General features: G+C 42.4%; 1 protein-coding gene across 7 annotated transcripts in view; it reads left to right on the forward strand.

Moving 5' to 3' along the window:
* Positions 1-829: 829 nt before the first annotated feature.
* LOC137189031 (protein phosphatase 3 catalytic subunit alpha-like) overlaps positions 830-15,919 on the forward strand; it is a 37,027-nt gene continuing 21,937 nt past the window's right edge. Inside the window, exons 1-2 of one of the 7 annotated variants that reach the window (XM_067598660.1) lie at positions 830-925; positions 1,313-1,365. In XM_067598660.1, coding sequence (XP_067454761.1) covers positions 897-925; positions 1,313-1,365 — 82 coding nt within the window. In that variant the 5' untranslated portion in view covers positions 830-896. Of the gene's footprint in view, positions 926-1,130; positions 1,218-1,312; positions 1,366-4,345; positions 4,661-4,984; positions 5,289-15,919 lie in introns of those variants that run through there. The other 6 variants (XM_067598661.1, XM_067598662.1, XM_067598664.1 and 3 more) reach the window with 6 other exon arrangements.

Here is a 15,919-nt window from a genome sequence, read left to right on the forward strand (position 1 = left end):
CTGTCAATATTAATATTATCAATTAAAAAATAAAAAAATGCTGGCCCTCTAAATCAATCACACTGTACAACTCTTTGACTATCAATATTCAAGAGGTTTTACTGTCTTACATGCACAGCAGATGGCAACATTGAAGGAAATTAAATTTGATTTTTTTGAGCTCTAGTTCCAATTAGAGTATATAATAAAATGAGAGAGAAATATATAAATATACATTATATTGCACATAGGTGCACAGATGCAGTATTGCACATCAGTGGTAAATAGATAAATACTACACATAAGTGTTGGGTGATAAATACTTCTGATAAAAATATAAATATTATGTAGTGGGGAAGAGAATGTGTAAGTTTGATTGGGAGTGAGTAGGTGTACAGGAGAGGAAGAGAGAGATACAACATCTGATTAATCTGCTAGTCATTGTCTTCATTTAATCAATGTTTGTTTTGCCAGACCGACAGTCCAAACCAAAAACCATTCAATGTGCAATAATGTAAAACTGAGAAAACCCGCAAATCCATACATTTGAAAATAAATAACCGGAGAATGTTTGGATTCTTTGTTTTAGAAAAACTCATACAATCACTGATTAACAAAAACGGACTGAAAATGTGATTAATCTCACCATCTTTTTTCATAAACCAGTAAATGATGTGTGAGTGCCTTGCTGGACTTTCAAACCATAAAAAAAAACATCCCTGTTTTATTGTAAAGGCCAGGCGGAAGTCGTGTTGTTGGAAGACGTCTATGACTGCGCTACAGCCAGAAAGCCCTCCGCCGACATGCGCACAGGGCTCACGGTGCACGCTGGCGACGGACTGCTGCAACTCGCATCATTTTGGCTCCGGGCATGCGACTGCAAGGCTGTGTGTTCACATGGTCCGCACGGAGCCAAAATGTCTGCCCTGCACGTATTTTGCATGAGGTAAACTCCGGAGAACCGGTGCCAAAATGGTTCACTACTACACATACAGTGTCATACACACATGTAGAGACAGTGGACACGGTTGTAGTTATATCTCTCCGGGTCTGGCGGCCATGTCTAACGATATGAAGGTGATATTTGAGGGGGTAGTATATAGATGAACTACACTCAGCGCGGAGTGATATGATTAATACGACTGTGAGGCTGTTTTGAGGAAGTGTCATGGTGCCATGTGTGAGTTAGACCTTAGATAACTACAGGTTGTGTGCGTGATTTTTAGCACAACTTACTTGTAAGTTTTGAATACTTTGAAATTGAATTTCCTTATGCTTCCTCTAGTGTAGATCACTGGGTGTCATGATCGTGTAGCATGCTTTGTTTTTCCAGGTGCCGGTGTTCAGTTCAGCCGATGGATGATCAGCACACACTCTCAGGTAAAGGTATGTGTAGGCGGGAGGATCGTAGTAACAGAAAACTGATATTTCATCCTCAATCCTCGGCCTCCATTAACCTCAGAACAACACTTCTTTTGTTTATTACAGTGATGGACAAGCAAACACGTTGTTGCAAGTAACAAAAACACAATAGGGGTAGTATAAAGATCAGTCTTCTGACCTTTACCAGCATCTCCCCGTGTCCTCATGTCTGCTCACTTGCAGCTCTCCCAGGCACTTGCCTTGCCTGCAGCGGTGCCGGAGAAATACACAAACAATACCGTCCTTTCAAGCTCGCAAAACATGACACATCTTCCACGTACAGGAATAAGAAATACAGGAGAAGCGACTGAATATACGCCACTACTAATGAACAGAATGTAAAGTATATGAAAATCTACTTTTCAATATAGTAGTAGCAATATAGTAGTGTAGTGTCTAAAAAGTTGTCTCATATACATATTCTTAACACTGCTATAACACACAAAGGCCCAAATGCAAGCAGGACATATACACATTTCATTTAAGTCCATATTAAGGCATACAAAAATAATTGCATCCTCATATTTACAAGAAAATGGTTAAGCTACTTATAGTAAGAAGCTAAGTAAACCATTCATAATGAATATTGGTATTTATCCACATAATTGCAGTATGGCATTTGTCAGATTTTCATGCAGTAGGCCTGTAATATACCTCCTGTATAACCTACATGTGCCTTACTTCTCTTCAACAGCACAGAAGTCTTTAAGATTTTAAGGCCACAAGAATATTTTCCTCCATTTCATAATTACTCTTAAGCTTTCAGTGCCAATGAAATGTGTGGACAGTCGTCAGATGAAGCAAAAAAAAAAAAACAAAGCCAAAGTTGATTTGAAAAATGATTGCATTAGCAAACAAGCAGGAATCTTGGAATCTGAAACCACCTCAGCACTGGTTATAATTTAATGAAGAGGTGACATAGTGATTTTTGACTCTGAATGAGTTTATCTTTTTGAGCAAATGTTGACAAGTGGTTTGGTTACGTCTTCTGTGCCACGATATTTACACTAGTCCAGAAACTCCAACTTCTTACTGTGGAAGTTCAGAGTGAACATTCACAGTTGTGCTGAACTTGTTTCTTTACCTGGTTTTATAGTGTCAGACGACACTTTTATGTCTGGCTATTTGAGACTAAATGCCCAAAGTGTGACTGGTTTTATTGGTAGACAGGCAGACATGTTACCCCCAATAATAACGCTATTTGTCCCTCTTAAATTAAATATATCATGTACAACTATCTCAGTGACTTTGGTGACCCCCTGACTTTTCTTCCAAGTGGCACCTGGTGATCAAAAGTTAACCCAAAAACTTTCCATCAAAGTCTGTTCATCTTCAGCTGTACTAAACATTAAAGCCCCAACATGTAGAAATGTTATGTGAACATCCAATCTTTTAATTATTTGGATGCCACAGATTATTATTTGTAGAAAAATTTAGACAATTTTCATTCTTCACACAGCTTTTTCTTGCACCTTTCGTGTGCATAACTGAATGCAACAATATAAATGCCTCCCAGCTATCTGAGAGTCTTCTTTCACCAAAAGAAGAACACAAAAACCTGTCCACATTTCATAGATTATTGCATCTCACTCATCTCAATGAAGGCTGGCTTTTCACCCCACCTGTGAGTGTGGCTGTTCAGGCAACACGTCATAGGAACTAACTCTTCTCAAGCACGTTCCTGTCTTATCACTAAGAGCTGCAAAAGTCTGAAATCCTCTAATCCTAAATGTAGGGCTCAAAGCACAATGGATCTTAAGCATAGTAGAGGATCACAAACAACAGCTGAGCCTGACAAAGTACAGCGTAAGGGCCAGATGAACTCTAAAACGGATACTGACAGACAACGGACATGGTTTCGTGTTTTGGTGTCTGCATATAGGCAGACATGTTCACACGTGCAGCTGGCAAGTACAGTCCCAGTGTCATAAACTTTGGACCCTCAAAGCTGAGTCAGAGATGTACAAACTGACTGCTGCACGGAGGTGAAACAGCATGGCCTCTCCTCTGGTGCTACCCTCTGACCAAGCTTTACTTATTGTAGTGTAAGTAAGTAAGGAAAGCTTTCTCTCTGTTATCCAACCAACATTTTTTTGATATGTGCATGTGTGCGTGTGTGTGTGTGTATATGCTTGTACACATATATTTATGTTTCTGTGTAGATATGTATTCATTTGTGCACATATTTGTTTTTATCAGTTGTTACCGGATTTCACTTTGTGTGTTGTTTTTGGATACAACATCTATTTGTGTCACTATTTAATGATGTGTAAACAAAAACACACACTGTGCTTATTCTTTCACAAGATCAATATAATGTCACGTCTCATGAACTCCTACACTTCCCTTAGCCTTTGGTTTATTCAGTCATATCTCATAAAAGGAAACACTGAGTAGCCCATAGACCACGTGATCATCTGCCAACCAGCCTACTGTGCACTTATACGCACACAAGCACAAACACACACTCCTCAGAGCTGTTGTAAAGGGGGGAAGCCCTGTAATCAATGCCTCCACAGGATGGCAGTATGAGTCTGAGTGTGTGCGTGTGTGTGTGTGTGTGTGTACGTGTGTGTGTGTGTATGTGTGCGTGTGTGTATGTGTGCGTGTGTGTATGTGTGTGCTCCCGCGTGTGAGTGAGTGAATCTGCGTGGGAGTTCCTTCTTTCGCCATTCCGGGGTGTTGCCAGCTTCACGGCACCACTTGCAGAGGCGTCCTGGAGAGGTAGAGCCTGCGCGTCTCTTCTCTCTCCAAGGCGTCCCTTCGCCCTCTAACCTCCAGAGTCCGTCCCCACCTCCCCACCTCCCTCTACTCCTCCACCGCCGCCGCCGCAACACCAGAACCACCACACGCCAGCGCGTCCCCCCCCCCACCCGCCCCAACCTCCCCCATCCTCTCCCATCCTCCCCCCCCCCCCACACACACACACACACACCCTCAAAAAACAAATTCGGGATCCAAGCATGCCACAACAGCAGCTAGGTATCCGCCTATCCTCCCCCAGAGTCACCGCAGGCGCAGCAGCAGGCTTCCCCCGTCCGAGAGAGCGCGGAGACTCCACCGAGTGATGCCACTACTGCAGCAAGAAAAGCACCCAGCAACCGCGCATATTCTCGACGCCTGCCGGAGGACCCGACACCACAATCTCGGCCCTTGACAGAAGAAGAGAGGCCCCCCCCTACCCCCCCTCGGCTTCGTTCCCGTCCCGACTCCAGGATGTCCGACTGCAACGCAAGTCCCACCGACCGGGTGATCAAATGTAGGCATGCCAAATCCTGCACGGCCAGTGAGAGCTACCTCTGTGCCAATAATTCTGCTGTAACTCATCGTTTTTCTTTTTTTTTGATTTTTTTTCTGTTTGCATCCCTGTCGTTGCACCAGTATCTCTTATTCGCACGTTTTTTCTTGTTGTTTTGAGTCCATCCCTCTTTATTATTATAGCACCTTATAATAAATGAAGCCTAGTTGGCTGGCGAGTCACCATGCATGTGCCTCTGAACCTTTTAAGGGAGGGAGGTGGTGATGGTGGTGGTGATGGAGGAGAAGGGGGTGGGGGGTATCCAGCACGATACGCCATAATCAGGGTCTTCCCTCGTTATTCTATTAGAATTCACCCCCTCACCGAGCGGAGGCATTACCCCATTTTCTAACGGGGGGATGTCTCTCCCTCTATGTATAGCCAAAGCTATTGTGCGACACCCTGTGCTGCATGAGCTCCATTTACGCGCTCCACTCCTAGTGGTGGTTTCGTGTTACTGAATAATACCCTACAGAGACACCGAGAGAGTGATAGAGAGAGGAAAAGGCAAGGGAGAGAGGGAGATGAGCGTCTTGTTCCAATGAAACATCAAGCAGTGTGACGATGACAGCGAAAGGCAGACATAAAGGTAAATAAATGTTACGCATAACCTGCGATCTTTGGTGTTTTTCGGTGGTGCCGTGGATGTGGATGGTGTCACGGGATGATGTTGCATGTAAGCATCGGTGTAAGGAGAGAGAGAGAGGGGGAGAGAGGGAGGGTAGGATGCTATGGGGGACTTGTCACTCGGAGACTCTGAAGGATTTTCGAGCTTTCTGCCTTAGTGTTCATGTACTGTATCTCTTGCTGCACGTAACAGTGATGCCTCTGTGTTGAGATGTACCGACTACCTCCATACGGTGGCCTACATAGGCGATCTAGTTTTATTTTAAGCCAAATCTCAACCAAAGTCAGGTAATCGATTCGTTAAGCTAAATGGCAGGTAGAGTGACAACTTTGCGAGGCCCCGTGCGCGTCTTCATACCCGTGAGTTTGGTTTTAATCATATAGGCCTATAGCTTGAAATCAGCCTGATGTTTGCTGATGTGACGTTTAAAAGCCACGAGTGCACACGATGGGTGTACGAGTCGTTTGAAGCCGACGTTTTCTCCTTAAAGGCCTGAATGTCAGCGGGTGATTGTGCTTCTCCCGTGCGTAACGTTCTTCCACGTCTCCGTAAAGGTCTCCCTGGCTTCCCCCTTCTTGTTTCCCCGAGTGTCAAATGAGAGACAAAATGGAGTTTAGGGATGCTGGGCTGCGTATCCGAGTCTGTTGCCCGACGATGGTGATGCGTGCCGCCCTAATGGTGTTATTGCATCATTGGATTATAGAATATTTAATGTGTTTATGAGAGTGTCTGTTTCTGCTTTACGCGTGGGCGGCTGTAGGCTATAGGAGGTGGGGGGGTGAGGAGGGGGGGTGGGGAGGCGAGGAGGGGCTCCGCTCGGGTTACGATCCACGGAGCTTGCACAGATTGTCGTGCTTATCGGGTCACAACAAGGCTGGCATGGCAGCGGCGCTTCCACGCACACAGCCTGTCACATGCGAAGATGCCTGGCTGCCCGTCTCTCTCCCACTGGCTCCCCTTAATAAACTCACAAGGTCTCTCTGCCGGAAGAAGCGGAGCTGACAGTTGGATGCGTCGCTCGGGCATGCCCCGGTATTCCGTGCGTGCGTCGTGCTTAGGAGGGGGGGTGGGGTGGGCTGGGGGCGTGAGGGGAGGGGGGCTCTTGCAGTTTTTGCACGTACGACTTCAGGACTGCATGTGCATATGCCTACAGTATGGATGTGTGTGTGTATGTGTGTGTGTGTGTCTGTAGCTACATGGATGCAGATGTGCAGGGGCGGTGCTAGGAATCTGGATCCCCTGAAACAATACTGAATTAAAACGCCCCCCCCCCCTTTCCTCCAAACAAGTATCTCCCTTTACATGTGTTTGTGTATTTTTACATCTTCATTACTGTTTGCATGTGTTTTGTAATGCAGCTGGGCCACCGGAGCTCAGCTGCCTCAACACTAGAACAAACTAAGCAGCCTGTTTCCATCATCCATCACAAACACAAACACAGACACACATATAAATGCACATTCTCATGCAGCAAAACAACACAGCGATTCATCAGTCAGGTGAGAATGATTTAACGTGTACAGGGCTGGAGAGAGATGGGGGCATCAGTCAAAGGGACGTCACTCCTGCCCGGATAGACTGCTCAGTAGTTCCCCGCGTTATGGATTTTAGCGGTGTTCAGCGGATAGAAGTGCACAGAGATGGAGCCAAAGGACAAAGCTTACCGAGAGGAACGGGCAGAGAGTGTGGGGGCGAGGTGAGGGAGAGAGGGAAGGAGAGAATGTGACAAGGCCACGGAGGAAGTGAAGTAGCTGGAGCGAGAGAGAGAGAGAGAGAGAGAGAGCGATAGAGAGGCACAGAAAGAGAGGAAAAACAGCAAGACAAGGGAAGTGGTGTTTCACACTGTTGAGTGGCAGGATGGCATCCTCTGACTTAACCAATGGACTTCTCACACCCTATTTGAATCACTTATCATGCAAACCCGTCTGTGTGTGTGTGTGTGTGTGTGTGTGTGTGTGTGTGTGTGTGTGTGTGTGTGTGTGTGTGAGAAAAACAACCAGGATTCAGAGGCAACATGTGAGCTCTTACTTAAAAGTTTAGTCGCTGCAAAGTTGTCCACATCTATAAGAAATTACTCCACCACATGCTTCCTTTTTCAGCTGTACATAGTAAGGCAGGCTCCAGTAGGAGAGAACAGAAGATTTTACAGAATGAATTCTGTTAACAGGACTTCACACCAGACTCACAACTGTATCTACAACAGGACTAACTGCTATCTTACTGTGTCCGTATTCACTGCTGCAAAAAGAAAACCCTTAATCAGCAGGAACCTTGGATATACAAATTTTGGATTTTATCTGTCAATAAACTGCCTAATCAATCCCACCAATAAAGATTTGTCAGCCAATCCATGCATGCAGGTTGGACCAGGAGCTTTGTAGGCATTTCATCTCTCTGTCACTTGTCCAAGAATACTGAAGTGAGGGTCAAAGCAGTGCAGAAACAATCCATTGATCTCACTAAAAGTTCATCAACAACAATGTTGATTATCAATTAAATGTTAAACTAATAGCTGTCCTACTCTGACTGTTATCACATCCGTATTGTAAAAGGGTCTACAGAAAGGCTGCTGGGGTTTTGCAAGTGAACTCAGCCTCAGTGTAAAACATAGAACTTTTTTTATTTTTAAATCAGTAGAATAGTGAAAAGGAAAATAATATCTCTATTTGTCACACTGTTGATAGCACGTAAGAAGGTGGAAAAACAGGTGAGGAAACCAACCAGTTGGAACACACATTTCACGTCATATCATGTCTGGTAAACACAGTGTATGTGAATGTGCAACAGTGCAATCCAAGAGACATTGATAATGGTGAACATTTTAGCTTATAAAACACAGGTGTGACTAATAACATTAACCACAGCTGCATTCGATTTCGGTGCTCCAGTGTCAGAGCTGTGGAAATGTGTATGTCGGCTTACTGTCATGGCTAACTGGTTCATCATACATCATGATGTTATTAGTTACACCTGTGCTTTATGCTACGACAAGTCAAACTGTGATACAACATAAAAATTGACCACAGGGCTGAATGAACATCACTCTGACTCAGTGTCAGCAAAAAAGTACACAATGAGCTTCGTAAAGAGGATTTAGGGTTTACTGCAGGGCTGTTGAGTTGCATCAGATTGTACAGTTGTACCTAATAAACTGGTAACTCAGTCTGTGATGCGGGTACTGCCTACATTATTACTTAGGCTTGAGTAAATAGTAAACTATGTATATTTGAATGTGCTCACCATCATCTAAAGCATGAAGATACATTTTTCAGTAATCCAAAGTGGGTTATTGCACGAAAAAACATCACTCATTATTGTGTCCATAGCTTCTCATTATGTTGAAACACAGGTTACGCTTAAAGTCTTGTCATCAGAATCAGGTTTATTGCCAAGTAGGTTTGCACATACATGGAATTTGCCTTGCTGATGTGGTGCGTAACAGTAAAAAATATACACAAAATGAAGTAATCTAAATAATATAAAAAGAACGAAAGAATTTACAGAAAAAAATATGTAAAATATATTTTAAGGGATAAGAGCTGCTACAGGTTTAAATTTTAAATTGTAGAGAATGAGATGAGATGTACAAAATATTGAACAGGAGTAAACTGTAATTAATAATAGTAGCGATAATAATATAAGTTGTGTTAATGTAATGCACCATGTTAGATCAAAGATCACAGATGTGCAAATATAAGATTATGGGGTCTTAAGTTAATATAATGCATAGTGTCCGTGGGTTAGATAGAGTCCGTGTCAGTGGGGGTCCCGGGTCATGTTGATGTATCCGGCTGTAGACGGGAAGAAACTGTTCTTGTGGCGTGACACATCTCAGCTTCTTGCCTGAGTCTGTCATTATTTGCTAACAGGAGTGCATTCCTTTTGCTGAGTTTTTTGTTGTTATTCCAGAAACAATTCAGGATGATTTAAAACTAACAAACCATCCAGCATCAGCTGCTACACTTGTCACTTTTAGGATATTATAATTTGACTACTTAGCATACTGTATGCATGTTAGCATATACTCAGTACACAGCTATAGAGACACGATTTTGCCAAATGATTGCTTAAGGCGAGCAATGTGTCAAACTGCCTTAAAGTCTTTGTAGTCACGGCCTGATGATACAATTTAGAAAGAGCAAAAGCAGTTGGATCATTTCAAACATGTCCTCACATGCTATCATGTCCTCAAATAACAAGCATCATTAGAATTCCTTAATCAGACCAAAGGCCTAACACCCGTGACTCACATTGAGGAAGTAGTTCCTATTAAGAAAATACAGTTTCAGTGTGAAAAAATAGTGTTAATCTTTTGTAAGTTTAGACCTTTTAAACATATCCATGAATGTGTGAGGAGCGTTCACCAAAGCTGAGTGGGGCCATATCCAATATGCACACATGCATGTATGCATTCATGCATGCACAAGTGCACGCAGGCACACACACACACACACACACACACACACACACACACACACACCACCTCTGGCAAGGCTCGGGGCACACTGGGCATATTTCCTTTTAGTGTAACATGCTGTCCCATTCCCTCATGGTTCCCTCAGAGCCCTGTGTGTGTGTGTGTGTGTGTGTGTGTGTGTGTGTGTGTGTGTGTGTGTGTGTGTGTGTGTGTGTGTGTGTGTGTGTGTAAAAGAGGGTTGGATTTGGTGTTGTCTCGTGAGCCAGGGGTCCCACCTTGACAGGTCTCTGTGTGCCATGTGGGGAGGGTGGCAGGGCACGGGCTATTTATAGAGGAGGTACTCCAGAGAGAGAGAGAGAGAGAGAGAGAGAGAGAGAGAGAGGGATTGTCTAATGAGGACAGGCTGTTAGGGGATGGGCCGTTGTTTCTGTTCGTGTGTGTGTGTGTGTGTGTGTGTGTGTGTGTGTGTCTGTGTTCACAGATGGTCCTTCATGTGTGTAGTGTGCATTAATTGAACGACTTCAAACGCATCTTTAGTTGTCCCCCCACCACCACCTTCAAAGACCCATGGATCTGTGTTAGCTGATCTGGGTCAAAGATGGTAGATAAACACAGACACACACACACACATACACACATAATACGCATGCGAACAGTCACATCCCTCCTCTCTCATATACACCCCAATTTTTGCTCTCCCTCTCTTCTCATCCGCTGCTCTCATTCTTTCATCCCTCAGTTTCTCCCTTCTTCCTTTATTCATGCAGAGACAGGCAGCGGGATGAACTGATCTCGGGAGATGTGTGTGTGTGATCACTTTAGATGAGGTCCTGTAGAGGGCAACACATCTAACATACAAACACACACACACACACACACACACAAACACACATACAGGCGTTCCATCAGTTCTGGTCAATGTCACTGGATGAACACCAGACAGATACAGTCTGTGCATAATGTTGCACTGTAATGAATTGATTCACTGCCTGCATGTTGCGCATATAGGTGTCATTACTGTATATGCATCAGTAAGAACTGCTCTTTATTTGCAGTGTGCAGCCCCAAAGATGATTTCTTTACAATTATCTGACAAGCAGTTGATTGAGAATCACAATCTATGCCTATGTAGTCACATCTTGCAACATTTGGAGGACAGGCACAAATGAGGACAGATGGATCACGGGTGACTTCTACAGTCATTTCTGCAATCTGTCTGTTCTCGCTTCCCGTCACTTCCTCCATCCTGCAGCAGTCCCTCTGATTGTGAATGGCGTGCCCGTGTTATTAAAACTGATGGAATATCCACATAATTAACTTTAGCCATTAGGAAAGGGTGCACACAATAACGAGATGATTCTGATCAGATTCTGCTCCAGTTAGGCTATTAGGCCAGCCCAAACAAATTTAGGAGATTTGGTTGAAAGCTATGTCATAGATTTTCTCTCAAGCTCCCCCTCGCTGCTCTGTGATGTTGAGATTTTTGGCTGAGCTGGCAGCTTTGGCGCTTAATAAATTCCACACCAGGGAGTTCAGCTGTGGAGAGTGGGCCAGAGGACAAAAACAGTAGAAAGTACTTTAGGAAGTAGCTGAAAATGCCTTCACCTCTTTGCTCATCTTGCACCTCTTGGTCCATCTCCCCTCACATGCACGCACGCCATGCATCATGTGACTGGTTGCTTCAGTGAAAAGGACAGTTCTGGATGAATTGCATGCTTCTCGCTTGACTTGCCTCCACTACAGAGAGTGAAGTTCACTGTGTTCATCATCTTTGCTCAGACACAGGGCAGCTTTGACTCGCACTGCGCCTTCAGAAAGCAAGTTCCCTCCCAAAGTTGACACAAAGTGTTAAAAATGCCTCAGAGAAGCAATTGAGAGAAATATACCCACTATCACTTTACTGGAGGTGTAGCATTTATGGTCTGAGCTTACTGTATATCAGACTAAAACCACCTCCACACTGCTGACACTGCTAAAGCAGGATAAATGATGTTAAACTTATTCTGACACTATTGTATCACTTTTTTTTATCCAGTATTTGATTTTCACACTGCTCAGAATGGATAGATGACTCCACAAAAAAACTTCTTAATCCATAGTTTGTCCATAGGTAGCCTATAGAGAGCCAAAGTAATGACACCATATTCGGGCTAGCCTCTACTCCACTAACTTCTATAACTCAATGCTTTCATTGATCTTTCTGAAAAAATAAAGCACATACCGAGAGTTTAATTTCCATATTCTAAGACAGTTTGGCATCCACTACAGCACTTGCTTTTAGAAATGGAAACCTTGGTGATTTTTAAACAAGGATTTCTTTGTGAACATGCAAAAAACTACAGCTCCCATGAAAATCTGACTGTGATACTAGCATCATCATAACCTGATTTTGTCTATTAAAGACATTTTTTCCAACTTTTTAGCCGAGATATCTGCTATCTAAAAACGTCCACACGTGTCCTGCTGACATTACAGATAATACAGACGTCTGAACCAACGAACTTTACATATGAAGTGAAACACACAACATAGACCTACTGTTGAGTCAGGTTATGTTCCCAGGCTGGATTTTTATTTCCATTATTACAAAAGTCAATGTGATTTTGAATGAGTTTTTTTCTTCTGGAGCAGAAGTGGGAAGTTCTGGTTTCACCTGGGCTCTCTATGAGCCATTAGCCATTAGCTATTAGCTATTAGCTATTAGCTAGGCCATGCTGATATTTAGTTTATGTGAGCCCTTGTCCTTTGTTTCCAGTGGCTGGAAAACATTGATTTACTGTTGCTACATTTACAAGATTCTGCACTTCTATAATTCCTTTATATACAACATCAACAATAAATCAGAAAGTCCTCATCTGCAAAAATTTTTAATTAATCCCATCTCTCACAGTTTTTACCTGCTTGTGATCTTTACACAACATCTCAAGCCAGAACAGGCCCTGTTTTATGCCAACATTATTTGTTCATAGTATTTGTTAGCTTCAGAGGCTAAAGGTGTTGGAATTCATCCTCAAACTACCACAAGATCACATAAGTTTGTGGTCAATTTGTCTTATACTCAAAAAGGATAACTCAGTGTGAGACGTTTCAACCAGAAAGGTCTGCCGTGCCTTCTGCTGACAATATCTGGTAAAACAGTGTTTGTGTGTTAGTGCTAGCTTGAGTGTGTGTATCAAGCTCACAGGATTAGTTGTCCCATTAGTCTCTGTAAGTACAGCACAGTGTTTTCAAGGCAAAAGGGACAGCCACTGCTCATGTTCATGTTGATGACTGAAAATGTTATATCAGTGACACACATCTGTGATGAGAAGTAAGAACTCTAATGACATGCCTGCCCAAAGACTCCTTATTCTGATTTGTAGTTTGGCAGCACTAGGCTGAGTTACAGTCAGTAAATATTCTCTCAGGAAGACAAAAGTCAAACAAAAATATAAGAAGTTGGAGCGCTACAGAGGGGAATTCCTCCTGCAGGGGCTTTGACTTTGAACAGAAGATATCGCAGTGTTGGGAAAGACTGTGACAGGGTGGAGTTTTGTTTTTGGCCGTTGTACTAATAGACTGTTAATATTTGAAGTTAATCTAGGAAAGACTTCTTTCAGGATGATGCCTGCAATGCAGAAGTCCTATGTGAGTTTTGACAGCTTTAGTAATAACTGTGCACTAGATTAACAATGTTTCTAACCGGATGCTAAGACATAAGAGGAACATTTTAAATATCGATAATAATGGTATCAGTGCATCTCTACATATATCAGCAACTACCTATTTAATTATCCAAAAATGATCCCTACAGTTTGTCTTCTTGCTGCTTAGTTTGCATCATTTCTCGTGCACCAAACAACTACCCAGACTAGTGATATCTCTCTGGTCTCACATAGCAACTGTAAATAGACTGGTCTCTCCAGACCACTTGAAACTACTCAGTGTATTGAAATGGCAGTGGGTGCAATTAGTTCTACACAAGCTCAAGAACAAAATTTGTACAGAGTCTTTACTTGTTGCCTCCACATGACACAATGATCCTTCGTTAGATAATAAAAAGACAGTTTTTTCATACAGACTTGGGAAAAAAGGATTTTTATCTCTGAATTCCTTCCTTTTTAAGGTGATAAAGCCATAATTGTGTGTGTGTGCGTGTGTGTGTTTCAGGGTCACTGCAGTTTGAATGTAATCGTTGAAATTGAAGTAGAAATCTATTGTGATAAAAATGTTGATAGTGAGAATGAAACACAGTTAGCCATCAACTGTAATTATTCATATTTTGAACTGACAGTCAATGTGAGTGTGAACTTTTTGTTTTTCTTGCTGCTTAGTAGGAGCTCAAGCCTTTTTTTTTTTGCCAAAAAAATACCAAATGTTTCTGTCAACCTTTATCATGCTAGCCTTGCTCCAAACATATTGATGGAGTCCTTTACAAATTTAGTTAATCACAAAGGGTTTCAGCAAGAAATGACCAGAATACACAAACTAAAATGATCACAACTCTTTGATATGAGGTCAGTGCAATGTGTGTCATCATCAACCATTTTCATGAAATAAATCATCATTTGCTTTATTCATTTCCTTCTAATTTAGTTATTTTATTTAGTAAAATCCAGTCCAGGACATTGAAGTAATAAGATACACAGATGCACAGACCTTCAGATGGCCCACAAAATGGTTCAAATGTGATTATCAGTTGTACCACTGAATACATCTAATATACCGTACTTCTGATTATAAATGAGGGTGCTGTATTTAATGTAAACCCATATCTTCTGCACTAATGTTGACCTCCAAGCTTACAAATGCATAGTGCAGAGCATCTGATTCTTACAAACATTATTTTGATGAAGAAGGAGCTGAAACGAAATGTTTCATAATTTCATATCAGATTTGCTATTTTAAATTAATATGAGGGTTCTTACAACTTAACCACAGAAAGCTTTCAGTCTTCAACCTTTTCATGTGGGCTGGAGCCTCTCAAGTAATATTTGTACGCTTAACAAACAGTCAGTCATCAGGTGTGAAAGACCTCTTTGGTTTGACTGTGTTGGATCTGAACTTCTCCTCTTTCCATTCCCTAACTGCCAAGTATAGTTTTCCCAAGTATAGTTCCTTTCCCCAAGCTCTGTGTCTCTGCTGCTCTCCACTCTCTCATACCTGCCCTACTTTCACACTGCTCTCACAATTTACGAGTTTCACACTCCTTCCCTCCTGCTTCTCCCATCTCTCTCTCTCTCTCTCTCTCTCTCTTTCACACACGCACCAGAAGCCTCAGTTTTACCCCAAACCAGAAATATACCTACACACATCGAGTTCATGTGTATGTGCTACCTTCGAAAGACCACTGTAGCTTCTTTTCCACTTTGCATGGAGGTTCTTATGATTTGTACAAACATCATTACAGTTTGTTACACAGTGTGGTGCAGTAATGTAGTACAGGACAGTGCATTACCGTACAATGAAAGAAGAGGGTTTAGCTGTTGTTTCATTTTATAAATAAATATGAAGTCACACAAATACCTACATGCATGAGTCATTTTTTTCTGGCTTATGTTCTCTGACAGCCTGGGGCGCACAAACCTCTTAAAATATTAATCAGTCCTAACCTGAAAGGCAAAACTGGTTTTAACATGTGGAACTGCTGCCCTGAAGAGATGGAAAGCAGACTCCTCATCTTGGCAGCTCGTGGTGCTCTGGGATGTCTCAGCGCGCTTGTGTGTGTTGTATTCAGTCTTAAGGTGTGTAAAAGTGTGGAAGGGTTTCGCTTAATCAGACCTAAGGTGCAAGTGGAGTGTCCTTTTGTGTCTGTGTGTCACAGCAGCCTCGGGGTACCTCCAGATGTATTTTGGTTATGGTGATACAGGATGTTCAGGGGTGTCAGGATGCTTAAAGTTCTGTTCTTGTTTAGTGTGATCCAGGATTTACTACCAACAAAAAGCTTAATACAAATCCCCCTTTTTTTACATGTGAGATCCAAATGCTAGATCCTAGTCCTTTATTCTGAGAAAAGCTCAAAACCAGAGCAGGCTGTATGGTTTGTTATAAGCCATTTTAATATGAGAACATTTTAATACACCAACTTACACCTCACTTTTACACAGAAAGTGTTGATTTACGTCCATACTGATTTGATCAACATTTATCATGCTCCTCATGATGGTTTATTTAGCACCATTGGATAAATGTTGCT

Source organism: Thunnus thynnus, chromosome 9 (genome assembly GCF_963924715.1).
Source record: "Thunnus thynnus chromosome 9, fThuThy2.1, whole genome shotgun sequence".
NCBI classification, from domain to species: domain Eukaryota; kingdom Metazoa; phylum Chordata; class Actinopteri; order Scombriformes; family Scombridae; genus Thunnus; species Thunnus thynnus.